The sequence below is a fragment of the Hyposmocoma kahamanoa genome, unplaced genomic scaffold (assembly GCF_003589595.1).
Source record: "Hyposmocoma kahamanoa isolate Upper Pololo Valley unplaced genomic scaffold, ASM358959v1 78, whole genome shotgun sequence".
In the NCBI taxonomy this organism is placed as follows: Eukaryota; Metazoa; Arthropoda; class Insecta; order Lepidoptera; family Cosmopterigidae; genus Hyposmocoma; species Hyposmocoma kahamanoa.
The window spans coordinates 11,402,932-11,424,985 of record NW_020653945.1 but is presented as its reverse complement, the minus strand read 5'-3'; the positions used below and the strand labels follow the sequence as shown (position 1 = coordinate 11,424,985).

General features: G+C 37.0%; 2 protein-coding genes across 4 annotated transcripts in view; one reads left to right on the top strand and one right to left on the bottom strand.

The window, feature by feature from the left end:
* Nucleotides 1-19,173, top strand: part of LOC113233055 (glucose dehydrogenase [FAD, quinone]-like) — a 35,896-nt gene extending 16,723 nt beyond the window's left edge. For all 3 annotated transcript variants that reach the window (XM_026468017.1, XM_026468016.1, XM_026468018.1), the window contains exons 4-8: nucleotides 875-1,091; nucleotides 6,992-7,196; nucleotides 11,682-11,893; nucleotides 12,374-12,523; nucleotides 18,161-19,173. In XM_026468017.1, the coding sequence (XP_026323802.1) occupies nucleotides 875-1,091; nucleotides 6,992-7,196; nucleotides 11,682-11,893; nucleotides 12,374-12,523; nucleotides 18,161-18,445 (1,069 nt within the window). In that variant the 3' untranslated portion in view covers nucleotides 18,446-19,173. The remainder of the gene's footprint in view (nucleotides 1-874; nucleotides 1,092-6,991; nucleotides 7,197-11,681; nucleotides 11,894-12,373; nucleotides 12,524-18,160) is intronic.
* Nucleotides 19,174-19,822: 649 nt separating this feature from the next.
* On the bottom strand, nucleotides 19,823-21,780 carry LOC113233237 (39S ribosomal protein L51, mitochondrial). Its single transcript, XM_026468278.1, has 4 exons — nucleotides 21,637-21,780; nucleotides 21,439-21,558; nucleotides 21,031-21,175; nucleotides 19,823-20,057 (listed from the first exon to the last, which is right to left on the bottom strand). The coding sequence occupies exons 1-4, from the start codon at nucleotides 21,696-21,698 to the stop codon at nucleotides 19,914-19,916; spliced, it is 471 nt and encodes a 156-aa protein (XP_026324063.1). The 5' UTR covers nucleotides 21,699-21,780; the 3' UTR covers nucleotides 19,823-19,913.
* Between the last annotated feature and the right edge of the window lie 274 nt (nucleotides 21,781-22,054).

Here is a 22,054-nt window from a genome sequence, read left to right as displayed (position 1 = left end):
TAGCTAAACATACCTGTGCTATATTCAGCTATGTTAGTTATTTACCTCGCGACCGTTAAAGCTAGTTAGTGAATATCTACTTAACTACATGTGCAGTGTGTATGAAATCCATATTACATTCAACATTTTTAGTAGTAGTAGAGCTCCTTGTGAAAGAATTCGTCCACCTAACCTATTTCATCCACGTCTAGCAACGTGAGCATTAGAGCGGTTACAAACGGAGACTTTTAGCAGCGACGCGAAAGCGATGCAGTAGCTAATCTTCTACCTTTCTATACGCGCGCGATTTTAAACAGCGATGCAAGCGCGCGACTGCATCGATACGCGCGATTGCATCGCTACACTTGGGATTCACAGGTGTTTGCATCGATGCAGTCGCGCGTTTGCATCAATGCAATCGCCTGTAAATCGCAATTTTGCGTTCGCATCGCCACTCATGTATTTGGCATTTAAAGTACTGAATGGCACTGCATCTATTATGGACAAGCATAGGCGTGTCGCTTACCACCAGAGGCAGGACTTGATCGTCCCGTCACTTGGTATCATAATAAAATAAAAATAAAAAAACAATATTTTATTAAATAAAAAATGCGTATTTAAGATTAGTTTTGCCCGACTTATTTATTACCTAATTTAATATAAGACGTATGCAAAGGTATTTACTTAATGTGGTACTTTCTCACGACGAAAAAAACAAAGAATGTTACCAATTAAGTAACATTCTTCGTTTTTTTTCCATTCGTAAGAGATTGGCTAAAATAATTCAATACAAAAATTATTAAATAATTGAAATAACTGAAATTCCTCAATTTAAATTGCTTTAATAATTTCCAATATCTGCTTTAAAGACTTGACATCCATTTTCCGTTATTAGAATTCAAGTGCGAGCGAAACGAGAAGTAATACTCTCAGCAGGAACTATTGGCTCCGCACAACTACTGATGGTGTCTGGAGTGGGCCCTAAGGAGCACCTACGGGACGTCGGCGTCAAGCCTCTAGTCAACCTGCCCGTAGGTTACAACTTGCAGGACCACGTCACTTTCTCTGGCAACGCGTTCATTGTCAACAACTCCAGGCTCACTGTCAATGATGTAAGCAACATCTATTCATCCTATTTGACTTTGTATCGTACTAATTGGACTCGTAAAGGCATATAAAACTGGAAAGTAAGTTGAGGGTCAAATCAATATAAACTTAAGGTAGTCTTAACTTACTAGGTTTATTTCGAGCGATAAACTAATTAAGTCCCTGTAATAAAAATTCGTTGTAGACTATATGTACCAGACAACCACACCAATTGCCTGGTCTCAAATTAGGAAATTTCCTATAGTATGAGTACCAGAGCAACGGAATTTTGGGGCACTTACCAGAACACCCAAACCAAAACCAATTTTTCAAATCAAGTTTCCCAAATTAGTCCTACGGAGAATCGAGCCCGGGAACCTCCGCATCCAGCGCCCACAATGTGGACTAACCACCGAAGCCATCATGTAATATAAGCTTTAACTTAGCTTGAGAATTAACTGTAAATGTAATATTAGTAAATGTTTTTTTGTACGCATTGGTACTGAAATCGAAAGGTACGGAACGCATTCGAAAGGCGTTCCAACATATGCGAGAGAGCCATTTTACTAATGACCCAATTATTATAAGATTAATAATGGTCAAAAAATACATCTAAAAAGCTTGCGCGCTATGAGTCATTGCTGTATGTATACCACGGCTACAAGGAAATTATTTATAATTTCGTGAAACTCTGGCGAATGATTTCCTTTGAATTAAACCACCGACTAAAATTGGTTAATATCTAGTTAGTTTATCTTTACCATCTTATGGAACCAAACACAATGAGCGCATAAAATGACTCTAATTTGTTTCCCGCATTTGCACACTTTAACAATTACGTTCTAAATTTAAAAAACGAATTCTCATATAATACAGGTAAACCATTTTTTTTAATTTAATTCTGTTGTTAATGTCATGTACAAAATTATTTAACACGCACTTCGTAAGAGTTTATTTTAATGGCAACTAATTTCCGATTGCTGCGTTGAGTTGTGAAACCGTTTCGCATTCTAATGGCATCGGCAATGTTTCTATACCTAACTATATCAATAAAGACAACTGTAAACGGTGGTAATTCAACGTTTCTCTTGTAAATTAACGGATTTTTAAAGGATTTTACACCTGTCAATGTCCGTGGTTTGACATACAGCTGCTCTACCCTGTGAAAACAATACATTGTCACATCAAAATCAGCATTTTGGGAAAAGGTTGCAAAAGGATTTTTCGATACAGTTAATAAAAAATAAACTGTTTCTATTGTAATAAAAAATAAGCTATTTCTATTGTTAAACGAATAAATTTGTTTTTTCTTGATAACAGCCGAAAGATTCTTGTTGTAATGAACTTAGTGTTTTGGTTTGACACGATAGAGCTTAGCGCCCCGGCCCACTCACTGTAAGAAAATTATCTTACGATATTCTTTCGATTTTTTATTCGAAAAGACGCAGGATACCGATTATTAAAGCCACAATCGTACTCACAAGACCCGAATATTATTATTGCTATTAAATTTTATACACAATGTAATTTATTTATCTATAACGAAGTAAATAAATATTACATATGTAACACTAGCTTTTAGTAGCAGTAGAGCTCCTTGTGGAAGAGTTTTTTCAGGGAAACCTATTTCTGCCGCCAAACAGTAATGTGAGCATTACTGCGTTCCGGTTTTGACAAGCCACATGGAACTTTTCGACTTATGTCTCAGGGTGGTGAACGCAGACGTAGCAGATCTTTGCGATTTAAAGCTCCCAGTGGCGCTGCAACTGTTATGAACAGGCGTGTCGTTTACCATCAGGTGCACGACTTGTCCGTCCCATCACTTAGTGTCATAAAAAAACAGATGAGACGATAGTCCCACCTAATAGTATAATTTTACGGATCTACCTATTTATACTGCATGGTAATAAATGGGCAATAAATGGAAAAACATTTAGCTTTATGATGATCATACGGTTATGAAACTGCGAGCTCTAAGAGCTTTTCCGAGAAGCACTACCACTAATGCTTCATAAAAAACTCAAGAAGCTCTTTGTATTCATGTTGTACAAGTCTTTTAGGTTTTCTTATCGATCGCGAAATAAGTTAATATTTATCAACTTACACTTAGCTTAAATATAGCTTTAAAACCGACTCGATCGATAATTACAAAAATAGCACAGCATTAATGCATCGATCGGTATCTACTGTATAAGTCACCAAAACTCATGTCGTACCTTGAAGACAACGACCTCCTCAGTGATCGCCAGTACGGATTCCGACGGGCAATCTACTGGGGATCTTTTTGGGTATGCCTGTCACATATGGAGCGAGGCTATACAAAAGCAAAGCGAACCATTTTCAGTTTCTGGCATGCCTTTTAAGTAAGCTTCCCTGTTATTGGCTTCCCACTGACCTTTGCAATTGGATTTCGGATTTCTTAAGTGAAAGTTCGATCTGAGTGGTCTTAGAAGGCTACTCTTTCGAACATATGGCTACAGATGCCGATGCCACAGTTCCTCAGGGTTCAGTACTGCCTGCAACTCTCTTTCTGCTGCATATCAATGATATGTTAATTCCAGGTACCTTTGCGTACTGATGACAGCACAATTGTATATAGGTATTTGACCAATGCAAGGGCCAGTGTAGAGGAAATCCAGTCTTGACATTTGGAAACGGGAATAAACACGTTTACATACGATTAGGTATATTTCACACCTACCTAGTCTCCCGACGTTTCGGCCAAGTTGCATTGGCCGTGGTCACGGGATAATTGCTGGTGGACTGGTGATGCGGTGTTTACATCTCCATCTCGGCGGTGGAATGTTCATATATATATAGCATAACATTTTTTAAACTACCGCCACACACAACACTAACGGTGTCCCTATTCTGTATCACAGCCGTATTCTGGTACTCAGTTGATCGCGAATATTGAGTTTTTGCAAACACCGGATTCCATGCTGCAGATAATTTGAAACATCCTCCCGATTGAAATTATTAGGATGTTTTTTTATTGCAATCTCTTCACGTACAACTCTTGAATAAAAGTGACGATCAGTGGAGAGAACATACGTACGTTGAAACTCTATCCAGTGATTTGTATTCATATTCATATTCATATTCTTTATTTGCAAGTTACATGGTTATATAACAGGTGTTCTTATGCTTATGGTACTTAAAATTAAAAGCAGTTCAATAAGAAAATTCTACATTATTTAAATAAAATTAAGAACGATTAATAACAAAAAAAAACTAAACAGAATTTTATGCAATATCAACAATAAATATTATTAATACCTTTTACATTTAGGTCTCATTCCTGATACACTTATGTCTGTCTATTTGACATACTTTACAAATTATAAACTTGGTAATTCGTTTTTAAGCACTATTTTCTAAAAAGTATTCTTTAAGTAAATAAAAAGCTTTGCTCTGTAGATAGCTCTTTAGATGGGTTACAGAGGCCTTATGTGTATCTTGTGTTTTTATATTTATTGGGATCGCATTATATATTTTAATTACCATACAGTGGGGCCCTCAATGGTATATACCTAGAGTACTGAAAGGACGCTTCAACATGTGCAAACCTCTATTGTTACGCTTCAGAGTCTTAGAGTCTTTACAGGTGAGAAAAGATGATTGTATTTCTTTACAAATTTACTACACTCAAGAATATAAATTGAGGTTAGTGTCAAAATTTTGTGTTTAATAAAGAACGACTTACAAGAGCTTTGTGAGTTTAAATTAGCAAGTATTCTTATACATTTCTTTTGAAGTAAGAACAAGTTGTCAATCTCAACGCAATTTTCCCATAAAACTATTTCGTATGAGAGCCTTGCGTGAACAAAGGCATAGTACGCAGATAGAGCTGTTTTAAAACCTGTAACCTTTTTGAGGTTGTACAACGCATAAATAAATGAAGACAATTTACCAGTTAAGTTTTGTATATGGGATTTCCAATTCATAGTTGAGTCTAATTCAATACCGAGTAGGTCGCTGTATTTTCTGTTTTTAGTTTTGTATTTTTATATTGATATTGTATATTTAAAGGTGATTATACGGTCTAAACTGAATAAGTTTAGATTTTTTTTTATATTCAATTCCAAATTGTGAGAGTTTAGCCATTTTATAAGGTTTTCTAGTGTCTTATCTAATTTGTCATGTAATTCTTCCTCTTTTTCACAAGATAATATGATTGTATTTGTTGTTGTTGTATTGTACAGGGTCAAGAGCACATTAAGCTTGACACTTAAAACTTAAATCCAACTTTATACCGCTTACGATAAGAACGGTCCAAAGTCTTTCAGATCTTTGAAGTGGTAAGACATCCTACGGAGTACCCAACATATTGCCCGGAGAGTATACATATTATCGGTATGGAGCATTGACGTAAAATGTGACCTATCTTGTCCGTCACTCCTTTAACGTAGGGGTGTAGCATGTAGTCTGGATGTGTAGTCACCTCCGATGCCTATATCTTCTTTTTGGCTCCTTTCGTCGTCGGTTCCCTTGGTATCCGTTTTTTCTAAGTACCTCTTGAACATGATCTAGCTCCTGCTCCAGATGCTCAAGGTCACAAAGTTCGTAAACTCTGTTTTTTAACGACATCGTTACGGATTGTAAGTGACGTGTGTGGTGATGCGAAGTTGCATGTATCTGTCCGTGTGTGTTGGTTTGCGATAAACACAGTGCGTTAAGGACCCATCTGATTTCACGGTCATTCTGACATCCAAAAAAGGCGACTACCTGACCGCTTCCATCCCGTACGTAAACCTTATCTTAGGTCGGGAAACTAGGTAGGTGTGAAAAATATCTATTCGTATATAAACGCGTTTATTTCCGTTTCCAAATGTCAGTAGGCAATGCAACGCGGATGTTTAAAAGTATAGAAATCAAGGTTTGTCGAAAGTCGATGGTTAGTAGTTTTGGATTTGACACTCAATGCAATCTCCGATTGGAGCGATGCCAATCTTGTCAAATTTAACGCTACCAAAACGCAGGCGTCTTTATTCTCCACAAGACGGAGTCGCTATGAGGTGACTCCGACTTTTCGTGATATATCCGTACCAATAGCCGACTGCCCCCAGCTACTTGTAGTGGACTTGTCGTCCAAACTTGTATCAATCAATGAACTTCGGCAGATACATTGAATCCATTGCCAAAAATGCATTAAGGAAGCTTAGCATCCTTTCCAAGGTGAGGCGTTACTTTACACCGGGACAGTTGCTTCAGCTGTACCGAGCACTACACTGGTTGTGCATGAGGTACTGCTGCCCCCGTTGGGATGGCTCTGCCACATACCAACTGGTCACCTCGGATTCAATTGACAACCGTGCCAAGAGGCTTATAGGTGACTCGGAATTAGTGGAGGCGAAGCTGCAGAGCCTTGAGCACCGCCGTAAAGTTGTATGCTTATCGATATTTTACAGGATATATCACTGGCAGTATGCGATGGAATTACACGATTTAATACCTCCTTCCCTTTTCCATCGCCGGGGGACTAGGCGTAGGCCTGGGTTCCACAACTATATTGTAGACATAATAAAGACTCGCACGAAGCGTTATGCTTCCACATTCATTTGGCGAACGGCTATGGAGTGGAATTTCCTGCCTGCAGACTTGTACCCTGAACGTTATAACTTAGGCTTTTTTAAGGCGAGAGTGAATAGCCATTATTTGGTGTGCAAGCTCTATCGTCGACCTCATCGTCACTTTCCATCAGGTGTGATGGAGGTCAAATGTGCACTTACGTTTTATAAAAAAAAACTCAATAAATACTTTTTAACGATCGATTTTAATAAAAGACTAAATAAAAGGCTTCTGTCAAATTATCAATAAGAATTTCAGCATTACGCACCTAACAGTATTGAAAAACATTAATATTCACTTAGCTTTTAAACTTAACTACGTATATATGGTCAGAAATAAATTTCCGTTTCAACAGATGGCGGCAGCCCAGCCCCTGTCAGTGGCGGCATACCTCGTAGGACGCGGACCTTTAACCCTACCAGGAGGTGCAACTGGCCTTGCATTCTCTCGCACCAAGTTTGCATATGACGACCCTGTGTTAACGCGACCAGACATCGAGCTCGTCATGGGTGCAGGCTCTTTGGCTGGCGATTTTTTTGGAATGCTACGATCGTTACTAGGTAATTTTAATACTTCTTTTGTTTCTAACAGGCTAAACTAGCTCTATTTCCAATGTTATGTGTAATTAAGGTGCTCATTACGAATATAGCACTTATTTGTAAATCCAATTGGATTTAGAAATTAGTGCTATATTCGTAATGAGCATCCCCGAATACCTCGAAAAGGATACCCATATTGCATTTTTTTGAAAATTCTTGGCAATCATCTTAGATTTAGAAATTAATGCCACATTCTCATTAAGCACTCCCAAACCACTCGAAAACGTCTATAATTCTCGATAATGTCGATCGAATCTGTAGTCACCTTAAATCAGTACAGAGCAGCGAAATTTGAAAACATTAACATAATAAAACACAACAAGTTATTTCATATTCTTTGTATTTCATACGAAACTACATATAACACCTGCGTGCGCATTATCTTTTAAATTGATTTACATACCCATAACACTTCATAATTCCTATACATAGGCGCACAATAAGTTTCCGGAACTGGCCACATGCGTAAACAATATTTAAAAAGTAATCACAACATTTGAAAATGGAACTCTTTTGCTGTAGAATACAGTTTGTTTCATCTGATTGTCACTTGTTTTTACAATGTGGCGTCATTTTAACTCGTGAAAATTTTTGTAATAACATTTCTACGACTTTGAGTGTAATTTAACACCTCAACGGAGCTAGGCTCGGCTTCAAACTGCTTTTGGGGATAAAGCACCATGCAAGACGACTATTTATAGCTGATTTGCAGAATTCAAACGCGGTCGTGTGAATCTCAGTGACGAATTTCGTGATGGTTGCCCGTCCACTGCTGTGAACAACAAAAACATCGATGCTGTGCACCGTATGATCAAAACAGACAGGCATGCGACATACCTTGAGATTCGGGCATCTTTAGGCATAGGCATGAGTCAAATACAATCAATACTACACAAACATTTGGGTGTGAAAAAGCTGTGCTCTCGGTGAATCCTACACAATTTGACTGAGCCTCAAAAAACGGATCGCGTCACTTGATGCATGCCTTGCTTACCAGATCCAATGAAGAGGCGTCAAATTTGGTGTGGGACATAGTAACAGGTGACGAAACATGGATTTATAGTTACGATCCCAAAACAAAGCAGCAATCGAGCGTATGGGTCTTTCGAGATGAGCCGAAACCAACCAAGGTGGCGCGCGTGTAAAGTGCCGCTAGGCGGATGATTGCTTCTTTTTTCAATAAAACTGGACACGTCCAACAATAGCTGTTTTGGAGAATCGTTGTACCGTGAATAGTGATTGGTACTCAACCATTTGTTTCCCGGAAGTTATTGACAAACTTCGTAAAAATAACCGTAAACGCCGTGTCATCTTGCACCACGATAATGCCAGTTCTCACACGGCCAGACAGACAAATGAACTTTTGAAGAGAACAACGTTGACCTTATGAGCCATTCCGCGTACAGCCCCGATCTGGCACCTTGTGACTTTTATTTATTTCCAAAAATTAAGAACCAGTTACGCGGTCAACGTTTTTATCACCTGAATGCTCTAAGACCTGAAGAGGCTGTCGAAGAGTATGAAAAATATGTTTCGGAGATTGTGCGGAGGAGTGACATAAATGTTTTCAAAATTGGTTCATTAACTTACTTAACTGCCTCTGTGGCCGAACGGTTACCATGCCTGACTGCCACGCAGAGGTCCCAGGTTCGATTCCCAGGCCGGGATAAATGTTTGTATGGCCTACATTTATTTCTCTCGTGAGTTTGGGTGTAATTTGTGGTTGTCTATGTGTGTGTCCATGGCACCCGCGACACAGGGTTTCCCTAGTGTGGGGCTATGTTGAGTGTGTGTGCGTTATTCGTATGAAAAAGTGCATTAACGCTTACGGAGAATATTTTAAGACAAAATAAATTCATTTTTGACCATTTATAGTACTTTTTTCTTATTCGCTCCGGAAACTTATTGTGCGCCTCACGTATTAGTTATACATATGCATTTCAATTTACTGAGTAGGTAACCGATGTTATGATTGCACATCTGTCGTGTCGCGGCCTTTAAAGGAAACCAGTTCGCACGATTACGTTAACTGCCTGCCAGAGAAAGGTTGAATGAATCCCACGTAGTACATACATACACCTACAAAACAAAAAAACCATTATTCCGGAAGCGTAATTTTTCTACGATTTTTCACGAGAACTACTATAGACAAATTTTACAATTCATCGCCCCTTCACTAGAAAACACAACAGATTTATTTGTACTAGATATAGTTTAGGAGCTCATGGTTGTATTGTCCATTTTACACATCACATAGTCGTCGGTGTAAAAGTTTACACGTGATCCTTGGAGGTCTTAATAATTTTAAAATTCAATACAAAAAATTTACAAAAAAAATATATTGCTATTACAACATTTACCATCAGCATGCACAACTTATTGACTGACATGCAGTTAATTAGTGTCTGCATGTTGAGTGGACTCCTGGCCTACTCGAGCTCGAGACGAGGTCTCGCGAGGGCATGAATAAAGGCTTTGCTAAACCACAAATTTTTAATTATGTATATTGATTTTTGCATTACTGTACCTATCTATAAAACAAAAATTAATACTTGGATCTTGTAATTAAAGAAGTGATTAATTCTAGAACTTATTTTTGAAAAATGAGGCCGCCTTAAGGTACCTACAGATACGATCGACATTGACGATCGATGTCGATCGTCAGTATCGATCGACAATGTCGATTGGGAGCCTACAGATACGATCGACAATCTCGATCAACAACGAGAATTATATACGTTTTCGAGTTGTTTGGGAGTGCTTATTGAGAATGTGGCATTAATTTGTAAATCCAAGATGGTTGTCAAGAATTTTCATAAATTTATTTTTGGTCATCCTTCTGGAAATGGCTTTTGTATCTGAATACATGATGGCTGCCACGACTTTTAGCATTTCTAAATGCCAGATGGCGGGTACGATTTCTCAAATAATGGCAAGTTGGGTATAATTTTCTAGATACTTCGGTGTGCTCATTACGAATATAGCACTTATTTGTAAATGCAAGAGTATCGTTTTCTAGGTATTTGTGGTTGTTCATTACGAATATAGCACTTATTAGTAAATCCAAGATAGCGGACACGACTTTTCAAAAAATGCAATATTTGTATCGTTTTCGTGGTATTAGGGAATGCTCATTACGAATATAGCACTTATTTGTAAATGCAAGATGGCGGGCACGATTTTTCGAATAATGGCAAGTTGGGTATCGTTTTAGAGGTATTTGGGGGTGCCCAGTACGAATATAGCACTTATTAGTTAATCCAAGATGGCGGACACGAATTTTCAAAAAAATGCAATATGGGTATCGTTTTCGAGGTATTTGGGGATGCTCATTACGAATATAGCACTTATTTGTAAATGCAAGATGGCGGGCACGATTTTTCAAAAAAATGCAATATGGGTATCGTTTTAGAGGCATTTGAATTGCGATTAGAACCGGCTGAAATCGTAACTTTTTAACTTACTAGTTAAATTCTAAATTTTCGCTTAAGGCACACTATTAAATTAATAATAAGTACATAGGTGGGTACTACCAAAATAAAAAATTAAATAAAAAAAATTATTATAAAAATTACTATTACTAATACACTGTCAATTAACTGCCTCAGTGGTCGAACGGTTACCTTGCTGGACTGCTATGCAGAGGTACCGGGTTCAATTCCCGGGCCGGGAGAAATATTTGAATGGCCTACATTTATTTCTCTCTTGAGTTTGGATGTAATTTGTGGTTGTCTACCTATGTGAGTGTTCACGGCACCCGCGATACAGGGTTTCCCTAGTGCGGGGCTATGAGTGTATGCGTTGTTATGTTGTTATGACTGTACTTCCACCATGTTAATTATACTTCTAAGAACTTACATATTTCTTCATTTACAAACAAAATCATGTTATTGGTCCATTATAACCGCACCATTATTACTTAATAAGCGAAACCAAGGGCTGTACTCACGTCCACCGACCCACATCTGCCCGAAACAATTACTGTCAAATACCTAAGAAATACTCGACTAAATCAAAAGACAATGTCAAGTGTGAAGCTACATTGACATCACGCGTCTTTTAATTTCGTCAAGCTTGTAATGCCTATGGACTATACAAACAGTTAGGATCAATGTTGAGCACATATTGATCTTATTGAATAATTATACTACCCTCCTTGTCATAAACAACGCATCTGCATTTTGTTATTTCAAGATATTGGCACCTAAACAATTATTTTTTTTAATGTCAATTAGATACGCTGATTTTGCTTGACAATGGAACTGAAACTAAATAAGATATAAAAAACCGCTTATATGGGGTTAGATCTCGTTTTGCTTGTTCCACCAGATATTTTAATAACTCAGTTTTGCTAAAAACGTCAATTATGTTACCTATGATAAGGAAGGCAAAATAGAGCACTCAATAGACAAACATTCATAGGATTAACATTTTATTATTTTGCAGGTATAACGGACCAGTGGTACTGGCAAGTATACGGATCTCTACCAATGGAAGTAAAGCAGCGAACGTTTGCGATGAACCCAGTTCTAATCCGACCGCGAAGCACAGGGCGGCTGATGCTGCGTGGCCCTCGCTTCTCCGACCAACCGCGCATACATCCCAACTATTTCGATCATCCAGATGATCTACGTGCTATGGTGGAAGGAGTTAGATTGGTAAAACCTACTTCTGTTTATCTTTCTGTACGAGGTCGTACTAGCTATATCCGCTAAGTATATGGAAGAATCAGATAATAATATCATTTCAACACAAATAAGAAACTCCAGTAATAACGAGAGAGTAGATGCACCTTCGGAGTTAACCATTAATGGAAAAGTGAATTTCATTACTTAGCTTGAACAACGACTACTACGTAATAGACAAGCCTTCGTAAAAGGTTAGGTACACAAGAAGAAATAGCTACTTACGTTTTTGTTAACATATAATTATCGAATACAGCAGTTTGCAATGTGGGCGCTGGATGAGGAGAACTAATTTGGATGAGCTTTTCTAAATTGGTTCTGGTCTGTGTGTGCTGGGTAGTGCCTTGGGGTAAATTCCGGTGCTCTGACACTGATAGTACCTATAAGGAATATCCTAGTTTGAGGCCAGGTAATTGGTATGATTGTCTTAAAAATCTAGTACCTCTTCAACAGGTTCAAAAAGTGATTAACACAAAAGCGTTTCAACGACACGGTACGAGACTTCACGAAGTGCCATTCCCAGGCTGCGAGCGACATTCTTTTGACTCTGACGAGTACTGGCAGTGTGCCATAATGCAAACCTCGATCACGTTGGACCATCAGGTAAACGATTAGTATCGTATTATAGACGGGACTTACAAAAATGTCGCACCTAAACAAATTTTGCACCATGGTTCAACAACGTAGAGTACTGCTAATCGCAATACAAGACAGCGTAGTAGTCTAGTCGAGTATTTAGTACCTGCTGGTACACCAGATGTCAAGGCGAGTACCTAATAGCTATTTTTGTAACTAATTTGTTTTACATTGACAAACTGCAATTTATCGAAGCTGTGTAATTTCTAGTAATAACAAACAAATCAAATAGATGGCGCTTATTACACATTATACTGGCTATTCTTTTATTTTTTTAGGACTAGCGCCAGTTTAGGTAGATACCTATATTAGGAAGGTTAATTTGTAAATTATTTGTAACACCCAATTCTCAATTCAATCTTGCCACATTTCCGCGTACCGGTAAAAAATATCGAGACTCAGTGGGGTCTTGAAAATGCGGTCGGGAAAAACAAGACATTCAAGACTACTCCAAAAACAGGTTTTCATGCTTATAGGCTCGTAAAAGCCAAAAAATTGACGGAGACTCGATAGTTTCGAGACCAAAATTGCCGGAATGAAAGCCCTTTATGACACATAGATATTTGTGGAAAGTTCAGAAAATAATTTTAACTCATGATCAATACTTGAATAATATTAGAAGGAAAAAATCTGACTTCTTATATTTCATTTGATATCCACGGCCATTTACGAATATAAATTATACTTCCAGGCTATTGATATAAGAGCCTTCTAGATATAAAACGGAATTTTGACCTTTTTCACACTTACGATCTGTAGTATGGCGATTAGCCGACCTCTTGAGTTATTTATTGGTCCATGATGACACGAATTTCCACGTGTTGCGACCACAGACATAATTGTATCTAAATTTTAAAACGCTCGTTATATATTAATCTGAGTACTAAAAAAACCGATCACAAAAGTACGTGGAATTAAATCTATTTGCCAAATTTTATTGAAATATCCCCTAGTTCGCCACTATACAGGACTTGACATAAATATAATAATAAAAATCGGTTCTCACTACTCAAAGTATATTGAGAGAGAAAAACGCCTTAAATTGGAGAATAGCAAAACTAACCATTAAAATAATTGCTCATTAAGTAAAATTTAGGCGCTATTTATAAAAATGAATGTTCATGCGTGATCAGCCACCCTTAGAGGTGGATGATTTTCTTCAAAATGATATGGGACCACTATGGAGGTACACTCTTTCCAACAAAAATAGAATCATGAAAATCTGTTCACAAATACCGGAGTTATCGCGTAACATACATACAAAAAAAACATACAGTCGAATTGAGAACCTCCTCCTCTTTTTTGAAGTCGGTTTGATAAATAAGATAAAACCTTTAGAATAACGGTTTTATTCCACAAAAATATTTGACAACAATGAACTAAAAGACTATCAAATGTAAAGTTCAAAATAGACATTAGAAACTAAAGAGTTAATATTATGACATTCTATCAGCCTTGAAAATAATCCTCGAGGTGGGCTGGTGGGTGTCGCACTCTTGCAGACCTTCGAATCTCTGGTTCGGTGTCCGCTGGAGGTTCAGGGTGGTCTATGTCTTCAGTCTCATTTTCGGAATCAGAAGATCTGGTTTCAGAATTTTGAGATGTAGGATTAGGGTCCTCCACTTCATTGGAGTTTTCGTTAAGAGCCTCAATATTTGTTGTTTCATCTACCATTATCTGACTATCTAGGCTCAATGGTGCTAAATGTCGGTTGGAAACAGTTGTCTCTCGACCGTCCTCATAGCGAACATAGGAGTAGTCTGGATTTACGTGCAGAAGAGTCACTTCTTCAACAATAGGTTGATACTTGTTAGTACGATTAAATTTTCTCATTAATACTTTTTCTGATTCCGTCAGCCAGGTAGGTATAGATACTCCATTCGATGACCGCCTGGTATGTGTAAACATTCTTTCGTGCGGCGTACAACAAGTCGCTGTGCACAACAAAGATCTGATACAATGTATAGCTTGGTTTAGAACCTTTTCCCAATTTTCTATTGGTAGGTTCTGCGAACGTAGAGCCAATTGCACTGATTTCCAAAGAGTTCCGTTAAAACGTTCAACCTGTCCATTTCCTCTTGGGTTATAAGGTGTAGTTCTGCTCGACGCAATACCACGTGAATTTAAGAAGTTCTTTACTTCAGTAGATATGAAACAGGTTCCTCGATCTGAATGTAGATAAGACGGCATACCGAATAGCATAAAAATTTCATTTAAATGTTTGATTACCGTTGAAGAGTTCATGTCTGGGCACGGAAATGCAAATGGAAAGCGTGAGTATTCGTCTATTACTGTAAGAATGTATTTATTTCTCGTATTAGAAGGTACTGGTCCTTTGAAATCGATACTCAGTCTCTCCATAGGCGACGTAGCTTTTATCAAAACTGGATCAATTGTAGGTTTGTAAAATCTTGGCTTTATTTCGGAGCAAATTTTACACGACTTAGTCATGTTTTTAATTTCTTCCGTAGAATATGGTAGATTCTTTGATTTAAGCCAGTGGGTCATTCGTGCTATGCCCGGATGACATAAATCATTGTGAATATAACTTTTCATTTCGTGTCGATATTGAGCTGCATACGCGTGAGAGTGCATCCGCTGCATCATTTTGTTTGCCTAGACGATATATAATGTCATACTTAAATGGCGCCAACTCCAGACGCCAGCGTTGTATTTTCTCATTTTTTATTTTGCTCGTTAGTTTATTGTTAAACATGAAAGATACTGATCTTTGGTCAGTGATAAGCCGGAAGGGTTTGCTGATAAGAAAATGACGCCATTTCTTCAGCGATTCGACGATAGCGTAAGCTTCTTTTTCTATCGCCGAGTGATTATGTTCACTTTTGTTTAGCATTCTGGAGAAAAAGGCAACAGGCCGAGAAGCCTGTGACAAAGTTGCTGCGATAGAATGATCTGACGCGTCTGTTTCCACGGTTAATGGTGCGTTATGATCAATTGCATGAATACTTGATTTGGCTATATCTGATTTGAGTACATTGAAGTTTTTGACTAAATTGTCGCTTAATGGAAATATCCTTGCATTAGTAAGATCGTGAACTTTTTCTGAAAAATTTGGAATCCACTTGCTATAGTGTGCAAACATTCCTATCGCTCTTCTCAGTGATGATAGATCAGATGGTGGTGGTAAGTTCAGAAGTGGGCGCAAGCGGTCTGCATCCGGTTTGATAATGTTGTCTTCTATGTTATAACCCAGAATATTAATAGAGTTTTGTGAGAACTTACTCTTTTCTTTGTTGAGAGTGAGGCCATATTTCTGGGCAGCTGCCAAGAATTTCTTAAGATTTTCGTCATGTTCAAGCTGGGTCTTGCCACAAATTGTAATATCATCAAGATAAGCGAACGTTCCCTTGAGATCTTCTTTTCGGATTACCCAATCAATCGTCCTTTGAAAACTTGAGACGCCGTTTGTAACGCCAAATGGAATTCGGAGAAATTGGTATAAATTTCCTAAAGCCTCAAAAGCCGTAAAATGACGTTCTTCGAGCAAAATAGGAACTTGATGATAAGCACTTTGCAAATCTATAGCGCTAAATATACGATATCTAGATATTTGTGACACCAGCTCCTCTATGTTTGGTAGAGGGTACGCATCTAAATGAGTATATCTGTTTATAGTTTGGGAATAATCGATGACAAGACGCTTCTTATGGTTGACATTTTTTGTGATAAGGACTTGAGCTCTCCAGGGGGACGTGCTTTCTTCGATTATTCCATCAGCCAAAAGTTTCCTGACTTCCTCTTTTATAAATTCTTTGTCATCCTCACTATGTCTTCTCGATTTTATAGCAACAGGCTTAATTTCAGGACATACATTAGAAAACAGTGGTACGGCAGGCACGGTAGCTGCAGCAACACTGCATACATTAACTTTGATAGGTTCCTTCAAACCACCAAAAGAAAACTCTAGTGAAGAGTGTTGATGCAGAATATCATGTCCAATGATGAGATCAGCGCATAAATTCTTTACTATGAGTAGATTCAGATTTTTGTACTCATAATCTCCAATTTTGGCAGAGACGCTAGTTTGTCCCTCTACTTTGGAAGTAAGAGTAGTCGAAGCCATTGAAATTCTCTGGTTACTCGGTTTCTTTTTTAAACGACAGAGATTAAAGAATTCCTCATCCATAAAACTAATTGAGCTGCCTGTATCGATTAATGCTTGGGCGCGTATCCCTTGAACGTACGCCGTTACAGTAGCCTTTCTAAGCGAGTCCGGCGATGCCGCTATTATACAAGCACTAGTTTTATTACTTTCAGTTTCGACTACTGATGCAGCAGTCTGTTTCTTGCTACGACGTACTTTAGCTAAGTGTCCTTTTTTTTTACAAATCTGACAGGTAGAGTCGAGTGCTGGACAATCTTTTCTAGGATGCACGCGACCCCCACAGAAGAAACATTTTCGCTTGAAGAAAGACGCTGCTGATGATTCTTCTTCCTTTGATGAACCTTGTACAGCATTCAAATTTGAAGATTCGTAACTCTGTGAATTCATCTCCGCCATTTCTAACGATCTCGCCTGATCATAGGCTTTGTCAAGAGATAGAGTTAGATTTTCAAGCAATCGCTGCCTGATTTTACTCGAATTGAGACCAGTAATAAATGCGTCTCGAATATTATCGGATTTATTCGTTTCAGCATCAACCTTTCCAAATTGACAATCTTTCGCTAATAATTTTAGCACCTGCATATAAGTATCAATGCTCTCATCGTGCTTTTGTTTCCTAGTAGCTAGTATATACCTGGCATAGACTACATTTTTTGGTTTATTGAATAGTTTGTCGAGTATGTCTAGGGCTTCTTCATAGGTAGTACATTCACTTATGTATGCGAAGATTGTTGGAGATACGTGGTTTATAAGTATGTCTATTTTCATACCAGCTGTTTCTTTTGTAAAGTTCGATAAGAAACTCTCGAACGTCCTCTTCCAGTGCTCCCATTCCTTGGAGGCGGAATTACCGGTTGGATCAATGTTCAGTTTATCGGGACGCAGAAACCGTTCCATTTTATTTATTCTGATAACTTTTTGTGGAATAAATTGATAAATAAGATAAAACCTTTAGAATAACGGTTTTATTCCACAAAAATATTTGACAACAATGAACTAAAAGACTATCAAATGTAAAGTTCAAAATAGACATTAGAAACTAAAGAGTTAATATTATGACACGGTTAAAAATATGTTGTATTGACGCAGTATTTATCACAATCTACAGCTGCCACAGGTCTTTGTCCTGCTACATGTCTCTCTAGCATAATATAATAAGACAAGTATGGTAACGCCACTCATACGCAGCAGTGCAGTTAAGATGTGTGCACGCCCGCTGCGCGCCATGTACGGACGCACACCGTTGCTAATAATGAAAGGCGCATGGAACAACGACGGGCAATTATGCGAATGTGAGCGTCCGTACACGGCACGCATCATCGCGCGGGCGCGCCCACATTCAAAACGCGTTGCTACGTTTGTATGGAGTTACCATACTTGTCTTATTATACAATTGTACATGTCACTAGTATTTTGAGTAGTAGGTTTTTGTGCGTTTTAGTACATGAATATAATATAAACTTTTAATTTCTCCATAGGTTGGAACCTGCAAAATGGCACCAGAAAACGATTTGACGGGCGTAGTAACTCCTAAATTATTAGTTCGTGGTATTCGAGGATTGAGAGTGGTGGATGCTTCGATTATGCCCCGTATTCCAGCCGCCCATACGCACGCCGCTGTTGTCATGATCGCAGAAAAGGCTTCCGACTTGGTTAAACAGCAATGGGGCATTAATCATAGGTATACTCATATAACTCCACCAGATAATTGGCAAAGTTACTCTGCTGCGGTCGCTACCTCCGATAAAACTTCTTCTTTATAACATATGAATCGTACAATAAACGGAACTCTGATCGAATTGTCAAAACATACTAGAATTAAGGAAGAAAAGACCAAATATCAAAGAACATTGTGAAAAGTATAAAATAAAAAGTAATTAAACTATGGTTCATATTTTTTTCTGCATCAGGTATTGAAATGCGTTTAACTGTGCTTAAAATGTATTAAGTTCCCTTGCTGACTAGTAAATATAGTAACTGAATAATAAAGGATGTCTCAATAAGAGTGGTTTAAATTTAAACTTGTGAGTTGAGTTGTGATAATTTTATTGCATTATAAAATAGACATGGTCCGATTAAGTATGGAGTAAAATATTCGGAAAATGGCCCACGCGATTCTGATGACTGGCCAATGCTCTTTTTATGACATTTTAGATAACTTTTTAACAAAGATGTGGCTATATTTCACCGATGACAAGTTGGGTCTCGGTCTTGGGCTCAAGAATTGTTTGTGGTTTATTCGCATAGATCCTATATTTCACGAAACCCTAAAGAAAGAAAGTTACAAAGCTCTCCTAGTCATAGAGCTAAGCTGCACTCCCACCAATATAACTCAAAACAAATTTTTGTTCCAGAGTTTTATTTAAACTCATATTCCTTTATTCTGTTATACCTAATCAATTACGTTATATTTGTGTACCTATGTATTTTTAAGAGTGATTTTGAATATCTCGTATTTTTTATATATCCAGTGCGTATACAAAGAAGGGCGGCGCCACCAGTGCGTATACAAACATGTCGTCAAAATATTTTTGTTTTTTTTTAATTATTTAAAATTAATTATACATATTAAGAGTAATTTAATTTATATCAAAAAATATACATATACTTGCATTTTGTTTGTATTAGATGAATTAGATCCAAATCTAAATATTTATAATATAATAAATAGCCATGCCCTCAATACTACTCCTGTCCCGCATTCCAACTTAGGGAGAAGGGGGTGACTGAAAACCAGCTCTGCGACTGTCCTGAACAGGCGTAGCACCCGCTGAGACACCTTCTTTTACCTCCTGTTAATATAATAATCATAATTTCTAATTCCAAAAATATTTACCGAGTATCTGCAGCGTAGTTGCTTTTTTTAAGATTTTTGTAATTTTATTTTGTTTATTTTGGTCAATAAAGAGAGATTTTATTTATTTATTTATATCTATACCATAATATTCTATCTGTGTACCTAGGTATATGTTAAGAGTGGTCCTGTATGTGTATTCGCCTGTATATGTATTAAATTAAATATATTTGTGTGTCCATATTTTAAAAGTGAGACTTCCAACATGTTATGAACATGGTGGAAATACAACACAAGAAAATTATTATTCACTCGATTTCAAATCAACTACAATATTATTAAAAGAAAATTGTAACGACTGTAATTGTAGTCATATTTATTTCACTGTAGTTTTTATTATTTTACATACTAACATTTATCAAGATACTATGCGGATACTAATCAGGAGATGGACCAGTTTTGGTTTTTCTGTTGAGCTTCCTGTACAGGTATGAAATTCGTTTCTGCATCTCCTTCCATTTTGTAGGTCTTTGTGTAGGGGTTCCTGACTTTGCCCACATTTTCTTTTTCCTTAATAAGATCTGAGAAAAAAACAAATATAATTGTTAAAGTAATTTAGAAAGTATTTCTTTATTATTCTTAAATTATATGCACTTTATTGTTTTAATTACTATAATAACAAAAATTTGTTTCGTTTGAGCTTTATTATTTTTTCATACATTGAGACACAAAAATAACGTGTCACTTAAAAAGACTGATAGTTCCAATTGATTTGTGTAATTGTAGCAAATTACAGACAAATTGTTCATACCTAAAAGACAGTAACATCTTTGGTACACTATTATTACATCATATTACTTAAAAACAGTGAAAATACAACACAAATGTAACAATCACTTCTAGCTTGTTGTATAAAAAAAATGTATTGTTGTTTTCCCCAAAAACATACAATTTTCAAATTTAATATTTGATGTTTCCTTCATGAACCTGCATAAGTCGTAAAAAGATATGACAATCAGATATCCATATTTCTAAAACGATTTTGCCCAGCATTTTGGCCATTCTTCTACTAGAGCATTCCTTAACTTGTGTAAGAGCCGTATTTTATACGCGCCACAGACGCGCTGCAGTCGCGCGTAAGTATCGCGCATTTTGATGAGAGATAGTTTTAATTTTAGTTTTTTTTCTTAATTTCAGTTACATTTTTGAAATGAAGCAACTACATGAAATTCTAAGTGTAAACTCCAATGGAATATAAAAGCTTCTTGATTTGTTTTTAGTTTTTTTAATTTGAATCGATTCACTACAGCTCGGCTGCAGCGCGAATACGCGAAATGACGCCATAAACGTGCGTTCGTAAAACACATATAACACACAAAATACGAATATAACTTCCTGACTATTGATCTTCATATTGATTTTGATAAATTGAATAAATGTTGTGCCGACCCCACCTAGTGTGGGATAAGGACAGGCAAAAGAATGTAATTTCATTTTCAGTTAAGAATTGGAATGTGTAAGAGAGTGTATTAAAAAAAATTAATAATTACACACATGGTACTCTTGTCCACTAACACCTCTTATCCAAGATGGCACTGTGTACAAAGTCTTCACAGGGTGAATGTTTCCTGGTCCCAGTATATCAATGTAATCATTTTGACCAAAAAGACCTTTGCGCTCTGTCCACATATTTGCAGGTCTGCAGGTGAAACAATACATATAATGCAATGTATATATTAAAATCTTGTAAAGATGTTTTCCTCTGTACTGATTCTGTGTTTATGCACAATATAACATGCAATACAGCAAGCACATGACCTAGATCTGAAAAAATAGTTTCATTTCTTATTTAAAAAAATATATAATTTTGTACTCTGGAGAACTTTGTAACTTAATACTATTTCCTTATTATTTCTTATCTTCATCTTAATGCTGGGTTGTTCAAAGCATAGAACTGATTACCTGTATTCTGGCAATGGCAACGGTTTCCCTTCACTCCTGGGCAACAATCCACCGCACCAAAGTTTTTCATTATAGCCATACCTCCGCACTAGGCGAGTTTTGTCCGCATGATATCTACTTCTGTAAACATTTCATTTCATAGTAAAAGAATGGATAAACGATAACTTTATAGAAGATTACTTTTGGCGATCGTCTTACCTTACTATATTTACAGTCGGTGTCCAAAGGGTTCGCAAGACACGGGACCCCAACCACTCCATAAGTTTAAAAAAAATCAAAATATATCCAGCGCAAAAGAAAAAAGCTACGGGCTGACAAGAAACTTGTATTTTCTAATAAAAATCCTCGTTGTATGAAGAGGTTATGTCGCCGATCTGTCACTGTCATTTACAGTGTCCGTTCGTAAAATATAGACTATTCCTTTCTTTTTTTTTCCATTCTAAGTAAAATATATATATAATATATTACTATTATTTATTACTATGTATACATTATATTCTATCGTAAGTCAACAGTTGGGTAATTTTCCGAAAATATTCAAATAGTGAAATTAATTCAAAGGCTCATTTATTTGAAGTTTCATTTAGCGTCAATTAAAATAAACTTGTTTATAAGT

Coding starts and splice junctions, on each gene's coding strand:
- LOC113233237 (XM_026468278.1), bottom strand. CDS start 21,698: ATGGAGTGGTTGGGGTCCCGTGTCTTGCGAACCCTTTGGACACCGACT. Junction 21,176..21,438: donor TTGCCATTGCCAGAATACAG/GTAATCAGTTCT, acceptor TTTCACCTGCAG/ACCTGCAAATATGTGGACAG. Junction 20,058..21,030: donor TTAGTGGACAAGAGTACCAT/GTGTGTAATTAT, acceptor TTTTTTTCTCAG/ATCTTATTAAGGAAAAAGAA.